This window comes from Nomascus leucogenys, chromosome 9 (assembly GCF_006542625.1).
Source record: "Nomascus leucogenys isolate Asia chromosome 9, Asia_NLE_v1, whole genome shotgun sequence".
Lineage (NCBI taxonomy): Eukaryota > Metazoa > Chordata > Mammalia > Primates > Hylobatidae > Nomascus > Nomascus leucogenys.
Window position 1 is genome coordinate 3,650,604 of NC_044389.1, and position 15,187 is coordinate 3,665,790.

The 15,187-nt window shown below is 42.5% G+C and overlaps 1 protein-coding gene across 6 annotated transcripts in view; it reads right to left on the reverse strand.

Annotated features, from left to right (window-relative positions):
* Positions 1-7,196: 7,196 nt before the first annotated feature.
* NBEA (neurobeachin) overlaps positions 7,197-15,187 on the reverse strand; it is a 723,704-nt gene continuing 715,713 nt past the window's right edge. For 5 of the 6 annotated variants that reach the window (XM_030818536.1, XM_030818537.1, XM_030818538.1 and 2 more), the window contains 4 exons: positions 14,757-14,858; positions 12,361-12,557; positions 11,424-11,575; positions 7,197-9,035 (listed from right to left, as the gene is read on the reverse strand). In XM_030818536.1, the coding sequence (XP_030674396.1) occupies positions 8,945-9,035; positions 11,424-11,575; positions 12,361-12,557; positions 14,757-14,858 (542 nt within the window). In that variant the 3' untranslated portion in view covers positions 7,197-8,944. The remainder of the gene's footprint in view (positions 9,036-11,423; positions 11,576-12,360; positions 12,558-14,756; positions 14,859-15,187) is intronic. The other variant, XM_030818535.1, reaches the window with a different exon arrangement.

Sequence of the window (15,187 nt, forward strand, 5' to 3'; positions counted from 1 at the left end):
CTGTAAAGTGGTGCCACCACCAGGTGTGGTGGCTCATGCCCGTAATCCCAGCACTTTGGGAGGCTGAGGTTCATGGATTACCTGAAGTCAGGAGTTCAAGACCAGCCTGGCCCACATGGTGAAACCCCATTTCTACTAAAAACAAAAAATCAGCTAGACGTGGTGGTGCACACCTGTAAACCCAGCTACTCAGGAGGCTGAGGCAGGAAAATCAGAGAATTGCTTGAACTGGGGAGGTGGAGGTTTCGGTGAGCTGAGATTGTGCCACTGCACTCCAGCCTGTGCAACACAGTAAGACTCTGCCCTGCCCAGTGTGGGCACACATCAGCTCCTCCACGGAGGCCTGAATCCAACAAAGGGGTGGAGGAAGGAGCGAGCCGCCCCTTTTGCCTCCCACCTATCTGCTTGAGCTGGGGTATCTCATCTCGCCTTCTCCGGTGCTTGGACTAAGATCGACACCTTCAGCTCCTGCGGTTCTCAGGCCTTCGGGCTCAGGAGGAACCACATGACTGGCTTTCCTGGGTCTCCGGCCAGCAGATGGTGAAACCTGTCAGCCTCTGTAACTGTGTGAACCAGTTCCTCATCAAGCATCTCTCTATATGTCTGTGTGTATGTGTGTGTGTATATGTATATATTTATATGTATGTGTATATATGTATATATTTATGTGTGTATATGTATATATTTATGTGTGTATATATGTATATATTTATGTGTGTGTATATATATGTATATGTGTGTGTATATATATGTGTGTGTGTCTATATGTATATATTTATGTGTGTGTATGTGTGTGTATATATATGTATATATTTATGTGTGTGTCTATATGTATGTATTTATGTGTGTGTGTGTATGTATATGTGTAAATAGAGATGTATTCTACTACAGCTCTGTTTCTCTGGGGGACCCTAACACAGTCTTTCTCATCCCAAACTCCCCTTCCCCACCAACCCCCCTCACGGGCCTGCAGCCCTCTCCAGCCTTGTCCTATCTGATCTGCATGTTCATTAGGGCAGGGGAGCAGGATGGGGACCCTGCCACCTACCACCTGTGTGGTTGGCCTGGGACAGGGGTCATGACCTCTTTGGGCATCAGTTTCCCAGTAGGATAATAGAGGCGAGTGGATGAGTTGGCCTCTGTGGCCCCTCAGTAACCTTGGGCTAAAGGCTTCTCTCCTCAGACCCGTGGCCTGTCACCGGGCCTGCGCCTGGGAGGCAGAGCTTGACTCTTCCCCAGGCCTCTCTCAGCCTGAGTGGAGCCGGCTCTGGTCTGCCCTTCTCAGCATTCCTGGCCTCCAGCTGCAAAAGCCATTCTGCCTTCAGAACCATTCCTGGGGGAAGTTCTTGCCACCAGAGGGGAGGGAAGTACAGTGGCATCCGAGCCTCTAACCACCCCTTTCCCTACCAAGTTTTTGGCTCTAGATGCAGGGGTGTCCAATCCTTTGGCTGCCCTGGGTCACATTGGAAGAAGAAGAATCATCTTGGGCCACACCCAAAATACACAAACACTAATGATAGCTGACGAAGTGAAAAAACAATTGCAAAAAGAAAATCTCGTAGTGTTTTAAGAAAGTTTACGAATTTGTGTTGGGCTGCGTTAAAAGCCATCCTGGGCCATATGCAGCCTATGGGCCACAGGTTGATCAAGCTTGCTCTAGAGGCAAACAGGGAATACAGTTCATTTCTCCAAAAGAGCAATAATGGCCAGGTGCAGTGGCTCATGCCTGTAATCCCAGCACTTTGGGAGGCCAAGGCAGGTGGATCACCTGAGGTCAGGAGTTTGAGACCAGTCTGGCTAACACGGTAAAACCCTGTCTCTACTAAAAATACAAAAACTAGTTGGGCATAGTGGCACACGCCTGTAGTTCCAGCTACTTGGGAGGCTGAGGCAGAATTGGTTGAACCTAGGAGGTGGAGGTTGCAGTGATCCCAGATGGCGCCACTGCACTCCAGCCTGGGTGACAGACCAAGACTCCATCTCAAAAAAAAAAAAAAAAGAACAATCACTCAGAGAAAGGCCCGGCTAGGAAGAGAGCTGGCTTTCCCAGTGATGTCAAGTAGCTTCCTGTTTTTGTTTCTGTGCTGACTGGGAAGGCACGTTAAAAAAAACAGAACTCAATTAAACAAAATGTTTCTTACTAGGTGGTAAACTGAACCAAAATGCAAATTTATGCTGCTGGCCCAGGCTTCCCCACGGAGAACATAGATTTTATAGAAAAAGAGTTCCAGATCATCCTGGGAGGTTTGGCTGTGTCATAAAAACTCCAATTGAGGCCTGAGGGCTTCATTGTTCAGTAGTGATATCTTAGTTATGTGGTACCTTATGATTTGCAAATAATGTGAAATCCACATTCTATTGTATCTATTGTACATCGGAAGAAACTGAACCTCAGAAAGGTTAGAGGACTTTCCCAATGCCACAGAGCTGGCAAGCAGGGTAGTTGGGACACAGACCCAGGACTCTAAGTTCCAAGTTGGCTATTTTTTAAGAGGTGGGACCTTTTAGGAGGTGATTAGCACATGAGGATGGAGCCCTCATGAATGGGACTAGTGCCTTTGTAAAAGCGACCCAAAGGAGTTTGTTTGTCTTTTCCACCATGTGAGGACATAGAAGGTGTCATTTATGAATAATGAGCCCTCACTGAACACCAGATCTGTTGCTAGCCTTGATCTTGGACTTCCCAGCCTCCAGAATCATGAGAAATACATTTCTGTTGTTTATACATTACCCAGTTTCAGGTATTTTTTTATAGTTACACTAAGACAGGTGCTAAAGGAGGGGGGTGTACAAGCTGTGCACAGAGGCAGGGTTCCTACTGGACAGTGGAGGGGAGGCTGCCTGGAGGAGGAAGCACTGGGGCCAGGCTGTCATCAGAAGAAAAGTGCCCATTGGGACATGGCAGCCAAGGTGGCAGACCTAAAAAGCACTGGAGAAAGGGATGAGTGGTGATGGTGGTCCCAAATTCAGATGATGGGCAGACAAATTCGAAGTGGTGACAAGAGCCAGTGCTTTTTAAAAAAAAAATTTAAAAGTGAACTTCTTTTTATTGAAGTGTAACATACACACAGAAAAGTGCAAAATCATCATTACACAGCTCAATGATTGTTCACAGAGCAGACCCCTCTCTGTAACACCTGTAGCTCTGAGATAGAGTCCAACACCCCAGAATAGCATTCCAGTACCCCCAAACCCCCTCATGGCCCTTACCAGTCACTACCTCTGGCCAGAAGTAACCACTGCTCTGATTCTTAACTGCATGTATCAGTATCTGAATTTTTAAAAAACTGAACAGGTATATTTGCTTATTAGGAACAAAGTTGACAAGAGCATTCTTTTCCATGTGTGTTGACGGATGGAAAAAGCATTTAGTTGGAACTATATCTAAATGTGGGGTTATGGCGTCATACATAGGCTAGGAATATGCTTAGTTTCCTACCAAATTTGGAATATGTTACATTTTTCTAAGCAAGGGTGGAGAGCTGTGGGCAGTGAGCTGTAGGACTTAAGGGTTATTTGATTTGATCTCAAGTACTAAAAATAAATAAATAAATAAATAAATAATAATAAATAATAAACTAAATACAGCTTCGATCAATGTAAGGGGGAGAGAAAAGTATTTATTGGTCATTGACTAAAGCAAACATCCAGAATTGGGACATCTGTAAATATGAGGGCAATTTAGTTTCCCAGAAACTTGTGTCTGGCATACAAGTGCACATGCTCTTTCATTTCTCGTGGCTTTATTCTTACCTATTGCAAACAGGTCTTCACTACAATGGAGAACAGGGTTGCTAGTAGTCCCCAATTTCTTATTGACAGGTTAGTGACTCTGGAAGAAGAAGACTTTTCTTTCTGACTTCAAAATATAAAAATTTTCAAAAGGGTTCTCATTGGCCCAACTCAGGTCATGTCCAACCCTGACCAATCATCGAGGTCCCAGAAATGAAGGTGACGTGGTTGGCCAGGCCTGAGTCCAGGAAGTTCCAGGGATCTGGTGGTACAACTGGCAGTCCTACTAAATCCCACGATGAAAACAGGAGAAGTTTCCCACAGGAAGATCCATAGCAGGTAAATAGGGAAAGGCATGCTGAGCAGATGAGGATAATCCACGCTCACCAGACGGTGGGAGGTAATGACCATCTGCTGAACTCTGCTGGGAGCCAGGTGCCTTACTAGCTGCTTGGCGTATGCTCTGTATTTTGATACTCAAAACAATACTTAATGTAGCTATCGTGCCTATTTTAACTGACGAGGGAGCCAAAAAGTTATTCTCAGAGTGAAGAGCCCAGTTATTGGATTTTGTTCTTAGGCAGCTTGAATGGGCTGCAGTACCAGAAGCTCTTACCCCAAATCATCTGTCAGTACCTTCTTCTTCCCACTGGATGAATGTGGGTCAAGAGCAGTCATTAAAATTTTGAAACATTCCCTCTTTTGGTGCTTATTGGAAATTGATTCTCTGAACCTTGATGGAATAGGCCCACGACTGAGGTGGTACTTGGAGCAGGAGGTTCCCTGGCAGGCACTGTCATGCAGGCTGGGAGAGGGTGACATGAGGCTGTGGGGCCCTGGGGCAATGAGAAGAGGGAAGTTTGGGGGCTCTGGACCATCCCAGCCAACTTTGTCATTTTGCTTAGGGACGTGGTATCTGTCTGCTTATCTATACATTCCGCAAATCGCATTTGTTGAGAATCTACTCTGAATCCAACACTGCTTTAAGGATATAAGCTTCGTGTTGCCCATGAAGCTCATAGCCACATGGTGGAAAGACACGTGAGTTACAACAATGCACTGCTCAGCGCTGTGCCAGGCCCACCACCAGGGGTGAGGAGGCTAAGCCAGTGGTCAGGGAAGACTTCCCAGAGTGGGGAGCCTGTAAGAGTAAGTAGGAATGTTATGATGTTGTAATTTACTTTAAAATATCCAGTATAGACATGTGATGTGTTAATTTATACTGCATTCTAGGGATAGCCAGTTGCCCTGATCAGAAATATACATTTCAGAAAGGGGTCATTCCAACAATCCAGCTTCCTAATCCTAAAGAAACTGGAAGCTTCATGAGTTAGGATAGTAAATACTAGAAATGGCTTTTCAGCAGGGGAAATTTTTGGCTTCTAAATTATTTTAATGGATAATAGAAATGTTCTTTTGTTGATGGAATTAATGACGCTAAATATACATATAAATTCAGTATACGCTGGCTAAAGTATTTGAACTCTTCCTACCTCTCTATAACCAGGGTTTAACAATCTACTGAGGCTTTATCACATACTCTCTGGGTGGTGCCCAGGGCTTGATGGCTTCATGATTTGGTTGGAGGATTGAGGCTGCTGATGGCATTACAAGGCTCATGGGATGCTACTTCTAGAATATTTGTGCATCTGCTTCAAGTGTACCTTTGGAAATGTAAAATGGTTTTGAGATCATGTAAAAAAAACAAGCTCTGGACTTCACCAAACTCACAGAAGAGTTGCAGGCACTCTTTTGCCTGCTTGCTAAAATGTGTTTCATTTAAAATTATCCTGGCCAGGCGCAGTGGCTCACGCCTGTAATCCCAGCACTTTGGGAGGCTGAGGTGGGCAGATCACTTGAGGTCAGAAGTTCAAGACCAGCCTGGCCAACATGGCGAAACCCATCTCTACTAAGAATAAAAAAAATTAGCTGGGCGTGGTGATGCGTGCCTGTAATCCCAGCTACTTGGGAGGCTGAGCTGGAAGAGTTGCTTGAACCCAGGAGGCAGAGGTTGTTGCAGTGAGCTGAGATTATTCCGACACTGCACTCCAGCCTGGGCAACAGAGTGATACTCTGTCTCAGTTAAAAAAAAAAAAAAGGTATCCCCACACATAGCAGAAACTGTTTCTAAAAGTTGTTTTCATCATGAAATAGTGAAGATGTGGTGTTTTGGGGGCTACCTTTACCTGCCAAAAAAGACTGTGCATGACCAAATTGGTTTAGGTCAATCTGCAACAAGGCAGTAGGTGAGTGGCGCAGGCAGAGAGCGTCCACCTGGCAGGAGGAAACTTAGGGACTCAGGTGCAAGACAGTTCTCAGGGACCTGGAAAAAGGCGGGTTTACTAGGGGTGCTGGCTGCTGGGGGTGGTTCCTGAAGGACTTCCGCGCTTTACTGAACTTAGAATTTATCCCTCCAATCAGTGTTGTTGAAAATGTGCCCAAGAAGTGCCTGGGGGTGGGAGGGGGAGTGTTGGGACTCTAGATCCTGCTTTTAAAAATGAGCTCCCCAGGTGATTTTCAACCCATCAGAGTTTAAGAATACATTTTAAGCCATTGGTATTGGTTTTTCAAAGTGCTGGGGGGTTCTGGGGGGCGCTGGGGGGCACTGGGGGCGCAGGGCGGCAGGGAGGGAGATGACTGGATGGGTGCCTCCGCAGCAGGGCGGAGCATGGTTGGGAGGGGACAGGTCAGAGGTCAGGAGGTTTTCAGACAGTCCAGATGACAGTGCTGGAAAGGGCAGGGGCAGTTTCAAAAGACACTTTAGGTAGTGATCAGTCAGTTGGCTGGAGTGCCTGGCAGGAGGGCTGGGTGAGGGAGCCGGCAGGGCAGATGACTGACAGATTTCTGGTTTGGGGATAGGATGGAAAGTAAGAGCGCAAACCTTCCTTAGGCTACTGTTGGGTCTGTCCCTGCAGTCTCGGGAACGCAGATGGAAGCACGGCCTGCAGTTCTGTCATTCTCTGGGCCTGTCTGGGCCGCTGCCCCAACCACCCATGCCAATCTGTGTGACCGAATCCCCCTCAGCCCACTCGTGGCTGCCCTTGCTAGCAGCTGCTCAGCCTCTCCAGGTCCTCAGTCCCTGCCTGTGCCATGCCTGGTCACTGATGAGTTCTAGAAGGTGTGGTTTCAAATGAAAAAGGCATTATGTGATAACACTCAAGAAAGGAACTATTATAACCTTCACTACTTAGTTCCTTTTAAATAAAATAAAGACAATCCCCAAAGTGGATTATGCAGAATAGACAATGAGGGCCGTTTCCTCATGGTCACTGTTGCCCCAAATCCCTGCCAGATGGCTCGGCAGAGCAGCTCAGGTTTCAGCAAACTGCAGAACCTCATTAGGACTCGATTTCATGTTTTTAGATGCTGTAGGCTCTACATCAGATGATGATGACTTGTGAAACCTGTATGACAACACAATGAAAGCATGCTAGTGACGTGTCCAATGAAATCTGAAACAGTCCGTGAATTCTTTGCATATTTTATTTTTCTTTTTTTGATTTCCAACTCACACACATCTGGCATATTTTACATCTTTGCAATAAAACATGGTTACAATAGCTTAAGGAATTTATATATCCAAAATATTTCACCATGATCTCAAGATGAAATGAACTTGTCTTCCAGATGTTCAGTATCCTCCCAATTCTAAGCTACAAACTCAAGATATTGCTTACAGCCTGGTGATGAATAACTTAATCATTACGCTGATTCCCCATAATTTCAGAATTTCATAAATACAAACAACAATGAAGAAGGAATTCAGTGCTAAAACTTACTAGTACAAGGTGGATAACAAATAAGTAATCACATCAATAAATAATGATATGTTTCTGGTGCAAAGTGCCAATACAAAGAACCCATTATCTTGTTTTATCTTTTTAAATAAATGACTGCAAGTGAGTGTAAATTCTGAGAAAATTACATTCCTGTAACATGCCTCATAGCCCTACCGACACAATATGTACATCTATGACGATACAGTCACCAAATATACAAAGAAGAAACATGAAGAAAGTGTATATACCCCTGGGTGTATAACTTGATCAGTACAATGTATGGAAAATCATTTGATAGCCATCATTTTATATCATAAAAGATGAAATGCCTTAGGCTAAGAATGTGGCTTTCAGTGAGAATTTCACGAGAACCTAAAAGAATAACTTCAGTTATTGTTGTAATAAAGTCTGACTTGTTATTAAAGAAACTAAGCTATTCAAGAACCAAAGAGAAAAAAAAAGTTAGCATCAGATTATCCTCCCCTAATGTATACACACCAAGCCAGTGGGATGACTCTGGAAGAGATGTCCAGGTGCTGGGAAGTTATTACTACAGAACTAACGCCCATGACTCCTATTTATACAAGAAAAACCAGGACCTCATCCCTAAGCCCCCTTTCTGCTGTGTCTTCAAATTATGCAGGGTAGGGCTGAATTTTCTTTGTATAAAGTACCCAAAATGGCAAATAATGGCTTAGTATCCAAATGCTTTATGAGCAAATTTCACTCAGAAGGGATGAATTTAGATTAAAAAGTGCAAACTATATTTTGGTGAAAATGTCAAAAATTACTGATGGAGCCCAAATTCAACCCTTTCATACAAGCTGTGTCCTTGGACAGATCTTTCTGTTTCATAGTGTGAATGCACCTGTTCCATCAAGCCATCAGGAGTAAGGAACATGCAAGTTGTAACTCCACAATAAAATTAAGAAACATTTTGTTCTTTATACAAGGTTTTACTTTTACAAAAGTATCCCTTTTAAATAAGATGCATCTGATGTACAAAGTATCAAACGTGTTTTTTTTTTTTTTTTTCTCAGCTTGAAAAGAGGCTGGAAATGGGATGCAGGTTAGGTTCAAAGCTTAAACTTTGTAACAACTGGACACAAGGTTCCTCAGAATTGTCAAAAGTCTCTTGTGACACATCCTACAACCTTTTCTCAATAAACAACAATATATGAAATAATTACCAAAACATCTCCTAATTCATATAATTTACATGATATAAGCTTGCTTGATAGCAGCTGGTGTTCCGTCGTGAAAAAACACACAAAGTAAAATGGCTGCTGACTACAACGTACAGCTATTGCTGGGTGTGATGGAATGTACAAACGGAGGTCGATGTAGACGAGTTTTTTCCACCAGAGATATTGCCTTTCCATGCAGCACTTGTGCTCTCAGCTTTAACTTGGCTTTTGGTTCTTCCTTTATCTTCAGTATCTGTTCTGATGCTCATAATGCCACCGATTAAAATCTATATTAAAAGCTACAATGCTACCAGAAGCCATGCCAGTGATCAGAGTCCTGGAAAAGCAGAAACAGCAGTTAAGAGTGATATAAAATCATTTCGGTGGTTGCTATTTTACACTAGACAGTATTGTGATCTCAAAGTTTGGCATTTTACACTAGACAATATCATGAGCTCAAAGTTTCCCAAGTCTTAATTTTGTATTCATGGAAGTAGGACTGAAATTTCTTCTTGGTTCTGCTGAGAGGAGCACAGTTAGCCTGCACATGCCTGGACAGCCAGCCCTGCTGCAGAGCGTGAGGGGCCCACGGAACCACATTTCCAGCCTCCGCTGGGTGCCCCATTTCTCTCAGCAATCACACACATGCCTGTCCGCTGCCTTGTTTTGGGCATCTATTGGCTTCTCTGAGGATATCTGGCATTTCTTCCTATCTCTCTGACCTTTCTGTTCTTTGCCCCCTTGAATCACTCCACCTCTTGTCCTCTCGGTCCACACTCTCCCTGGACGTAAAGCCAATGACGTCTCTTTCTGAAGCCCCAGATGCTGATTTCCCATTGCCAAGTGGAGGTCACTGCCAGGCTGTGTCACAAAACCCTCAGATTCAACATGTCCACCATGAATCACTGGCACCTTCTGACCTTGCTGATCTTTTGCTGGTTAAGTCACCTTGTCTCCTCTGCCTCTCCCTCCTGACTGATCAGCTGTTCAGCTCTGAGGCTTCTTTTTCAGGGATATTCCTCCGCAGTCCCACTGCCACTGACTCCAGGTTTCGGGATTTCTGCCTACATAAAGGGTTGCTTCACTTTTGATCAGACACCTCATCCAATAAATACCTTTTGAGTAATATCCCCGATATATGTTTATCAGTTTATAATTGATATGCATGCACTATTCATTATAAAACAACGAAATAATCAAATCCAAGGATGAGATTAACATAGAAAGAGAAACTTAGTATCTTTCCCCCCTCCATTTGGAGACCCCCTAATACTACTGCGACTTTGAATATGCTCTTCCATCCACCCTCTCTGTTCATGCCTGGTGAATGGATGAGCACCTTCTGAGGTCTTTCCCGCCCTCCCCAGCCCTCAAGAAGAGTTAATCTCCATCCTTCTTCTGTTAGTCTGTTCTTGGTGCCCTCATATGCAATGATTACGAGGATCTGAGCTCTCTGGGGTCAGTTTCTTGTTGTGGATCCTTAGTACTTTGCATTGCACTCAACCTATGATGATGGCAGCAAAATGAATACACGAAAGAGCAAGAATATCAGGGAAATATTGAAACTGCTTACAAACACAAATCATTTCAAACACTCTAGAAACACACACATACATACAAATAATAACACAATAAATCATTCCCATTTATTCCTAAGTATGGGCTGCAGCACTTTGGGATACTCCAATAATAACCTTAAACCTTCTTTAAAAACGGTCTGGGCTGCAGACCAAACACCCTTTCCCACACTAATTAGCTTACAGTGTTTTTCCTGATGACCTCGGTACCATTTTATTATATTGTGAAGGTGCTTTGTTAACTTTATTATGTCTTAATATTTAAAATATTTTAAAACCAATACTGTTATGAGGAAAAATTACATGTAGTTGGGAAAAACGTTGATTAACAAGCTTTTCTTATTTCTGTTAAATAGCAAAAGTTAGAAATCACATGCCGTATTCAGATTATAGGGTTGTAGGTTATTTTAAAGGCTTAGGAACTTTAGACTTTATATTTCTAATATTATTTTCATTTTATAAGAAACCCAAAGGTAAATTTTAGCAAATAGTAAAATCCTATTGCAAACTGAAGAACAATGGAAATCATTATTAATTGATTAACATTCATATCAACTCTTTCCAAGAAAGAGTTGGATTAAAGGATTAACGTGTTTTAGGGAAATACATACAATAAAACGAAATAACATAAATGAGAAACAGGGAAATAAGAACATGGGGGTAAAGAAATTGTTCTGGGTAATGCGTTGAGTGCGGTACGCTGTTGAAAGGGAGGCCAGCTACAGCCCACACTGTGCACTTTGCTGGAAACTGGTTAGCAAGAAGTAGGTCTCACACTGAATCCCACCTCTGCTGAAAAATACTTGTTTCCCTCACATGATATAAGCTAGGGTGGCCTGTCTGAGACTAGGCAGGGACCTGAGAACAGGGAACTTGGTGGGAGTAAGTTCTATGTCTTGGGCCCTTAAAACATGTCTGGAGGCGCCTGTTCTTCATCAGATCCTTGTCTTTTTTTCCTTCTTATCCTCTTTCTCTGTTTCCCCCTCACTAGAATCCTTACTCTTCCCCTCATTTTCCCCTTTTCTTTGCCAGTCTTTCTTTCATCTGGATGCTGGAATTGCACTCACAGCACAATTCACCCTCGATAGAATGAAGAGAGCCTTCAATGACAGTCCTCAGTGATGACACTTGTCCTTGACGCAGCTCACCTCTGGTCATGGGACAAGTCCATTGCTCTAATGCCAGCATCACATCCAGGGTAAATGTACAGTTGCTTGAAGTCACAGGCCTGCCAGACCTCTACTACCCCATTGTCCCCTCCAGTGACCAGGTTCTGGCCATCACTGCTCAGGAGAATGGCCTTCAGAAAAGGTAAAACAAAACAAAACAAAATAAAATACAGAACAACCATTTCTCTCAATTTTTTCCTAAATAGCCAACTGCCACTACTGAAAAGTACTCAGTACAGTTCCCTTATCATTATTGCCTACTGTCAGTCATTTGTCCAACTTTTCTCAAGTTCAATCCACAGAATTTCCAATGTGGAATTCATCGAAGTTCTTACATATACAAAAGATCTTATTAAAACCAAGATTAAATTCCCAAGAGAATATTATCAATTTAATCCAGGTAGAATTTGAACATTAAGTAACATGTTTAGTTAAATCCTGAATATTAATATTATAGAGAATTAAAGAACAAATGGAAGAAACATATTTCAAAACAGTGGTTAATAATGACAACCCAGCAATTATAATTTATTCATGAATGAAGGGTAAATGGGTATATGTAATTTTTGTTTAGGGTTCTAAAGATAGAAATCTTTGAAAATAAACTCACTTTTAATGTTGTGAGGGTGCAGCACTGAAACAATTATAAAAGGAGTTTTAAAAACCCTCCTGAGGGTCTAAGCTTTAATCAAACAAGAGCTATCATTTCTGAAGTCCAATTCGCTGAGTTAATTACTTGCAATTAAATGAACTTTGGGTTATTTAAAGTACCAGCCCACATGAAGTTATATACTTTTAATCTAGAACACATTTATCTGGATAGCACAGACATTCTATTATGAATTATTTAATGTAAAACAATCAATCTTTAATGTCTTGGCTTCAGTCCTACTTAGCGCGAACTATGCAGATTTACCCGTGTTGAATCATTGATCTCCATCTGAGCCAAAAGTTTCCCATTAATGCTGAAATTACTGAACCGCCCTCGTTCATAGTATATGATACAGTGGCCTTCGCTGGAGACAGATATCAAGCGTGGGAATAAGCAGTTTTCTGGTCCTTCAAGGGCTCTCAGCAAATCTCCAGTGATGGTGTGGACAAGGCAGGGGCCCTCTGCAAAGTGGGGACATCAATGCCAGGGTCAGCTGGGGATGACAAACGACATACTAGCTCCCACCAACCTGAACACCTTGCTGGGGGTGCACTCAGAGGTGACCAAAGAGGACAGGAAAGAGATAGGCTGGCCAGGCCAGGCGCTGATGTTACATTTAAACAGAGCAAAGCCAGAGCACCTGTTACACATCACACTCCTACGCTGCACACTTCCACACCAGGTAAATACTTGGTCTTTTCCTTTGTCAGGTAATATTCATAATGAAATGGTAGAGCTCACAGATTACCTGAAAGTAAAAGACTTCATGTACCAGACATTTTCTCTCAATACGCTTTTAGAAACTTTTCTTGAAAGTTTAATAGAATTATCCGAACAGCTGCTCATTTTCTCAAGTAGCATCAAAATGTTACGTGTTGTACCACATCAATAATTACTATCAAGTACATTTTACCTTTTTCTGTCGTCTATACATAAAATGTAAAAGCAAAATTGAGAAAACTTATTAAGTATTTCAGCCTACAGAAAGATATTTCGTCTTTTAAATAAATGAATAGTGAGGCAAGAGTGTGAAAAGAGGGTAAGGAGTGACATTTGGCTCTGATGGTTTCTGGGTTTCTTTGCCCTTATAAAATAGTGTTGATAAAGTAAAAAATTCACTAATCAATTCATAAAAATTGGTCACTATAGTTTGGTATTATATATCTATTCCCTTGTCCCAAAAAGATCTCCACAAAACAGTGTATGAATTACATGTTTATTTTTAATTGAGCTGAATAGACACATATTTTACAAAGCAAGTGACATTATTAAATTTTGTCCTGATTACTAAAGTAATAGACTTGCCCTATAGAAAATTAGGAAAACACCAGCAATCATCTCTAACATCAGGCAGCCCCTGTAGGAAATGTCTCTTTCTTGGCGCCTACTATGTGTCACTTATTTTCCTTTTTTTTTTTTTAACTTCACAGGGTAAAATGATATTACACATATTATTACTTTTTAAAATTAAAAGACCAAAAATATCCTATGTGTCCATTTCTGGGTTATTTATTCTTAGATACCAAAATTTTAAAAACACGGTGCCAGCCTTCAGACTCTATCCATTCTCTGTAGAACAGCTGAAATGAGCTCTAACAACCAAACCTATCAATTTCATCACCTCGATTAAAAAACTTCAATGGTTTCCTACTATACTCATTAAAAAAAAAAATTGCAAATGCTTGTGCCCCAGGCCCCTCCCATCCCTCCAGCCTTCTCACTCCTCCAGGCTGTGGCACCACGGTGATACTCCAGCAGCACCCAGGGCTCCTTTCAGTTTCTCCAAGCATCAGGCTCCTTTCTGCCTGGGAGTCTTCCCACAGAGAATTGCTATTTGAGCCAGAACTAGGACGTAAGTTTCCTGACTTCCTGAAATGAAATGTCTTCTACAAAAACTCCAAAGAGGCTGGGTGTGGTGGCTCACACCTGTAATCCCAGCAATTTGGGAAGCTGAGGTGGGTGGATCACCTGAGGTCAGGAGTTCAAGACCAGCCTGGCCAACATGGTGAAACCCTGTCTCTACTGAAAATACAAAAAATTAGCCACGCGTGGTTGCAGGTGCCTGTAATCCCAGCTACTAGGGAGGGTGAGGCAGGAGAATCACTTGAAACCAGGAGGCGGAAGTTGCAGGGAGCCTGGATTGCACCATTGCACCCTAGCCTGGGTGACAAGAGTGAAAGTATGCCTCAAAAACCAAACCAAACAAAACAAAACAAAACCTCCAAAGAACCAAGTAATATTTGTTTCCTTTCCACCAACCTCTACACAGCCCCTGGCCTTATGAAGAAAGGGACTTGCAGAGGGAGGGGGTCCAAGGCCATGTCTGATGAGTGACCTGACCCCCCACCTCCCCCACTACATCAGGGATACTTTCCTCTTGTCTTTTAAATGTCCTTTATAATGGCTGCATCAGATGAATACACTGTAATTTATCAGTGTTCTGGTTAGAATGCTGTTGACCACAAAATACCACATAAAATTGTATACATATTTTATATTAGTGCTAGTAAATATTAATCATAAATCTAAACATCTACAAATAACTTCGGGATACCATTTGTCTATGGGAAGCTTCCTGGAGGAAATAAACTGACAATCATGCTTAGTGTGAGAAAACGGTCATCTTCTAAACACTGAAAATGAAAGAAATGACTTCTGACCTTTAGCACCACTGATAACAAGCCCAAGTTCTGCACAGACGGAAACACAGACAACTTCATGGTCATGGCCTGTGAGGACGGCTCTTGGTGCCGGATAGTCACCTGCAAGAAAACAGCAGCAGTGAGGCACTACAGACCAGTGGCAGGTGGAGAGAGCTACACCAGCAATGCAATATTCAAAAAATACCCATGTTTATTAAGGGCATTATTATTAAGCTGTGTGACCATCAGCCAGTTACTTAACCTCTCTGCTCTCCTCTTCTGTGAAATGCGCATAACTAGCGAACCTATTATACATGCTGTTTAGATGACAGGACAAGTTAACATATGTGACATGCTTAGAATATAACAAGAGTGGTAATGGCTATTCTTTTTCTTCCATTATTGTTATGAAACAGGTACACTGCCTGCTAAGGCATTTATCTGTGTTA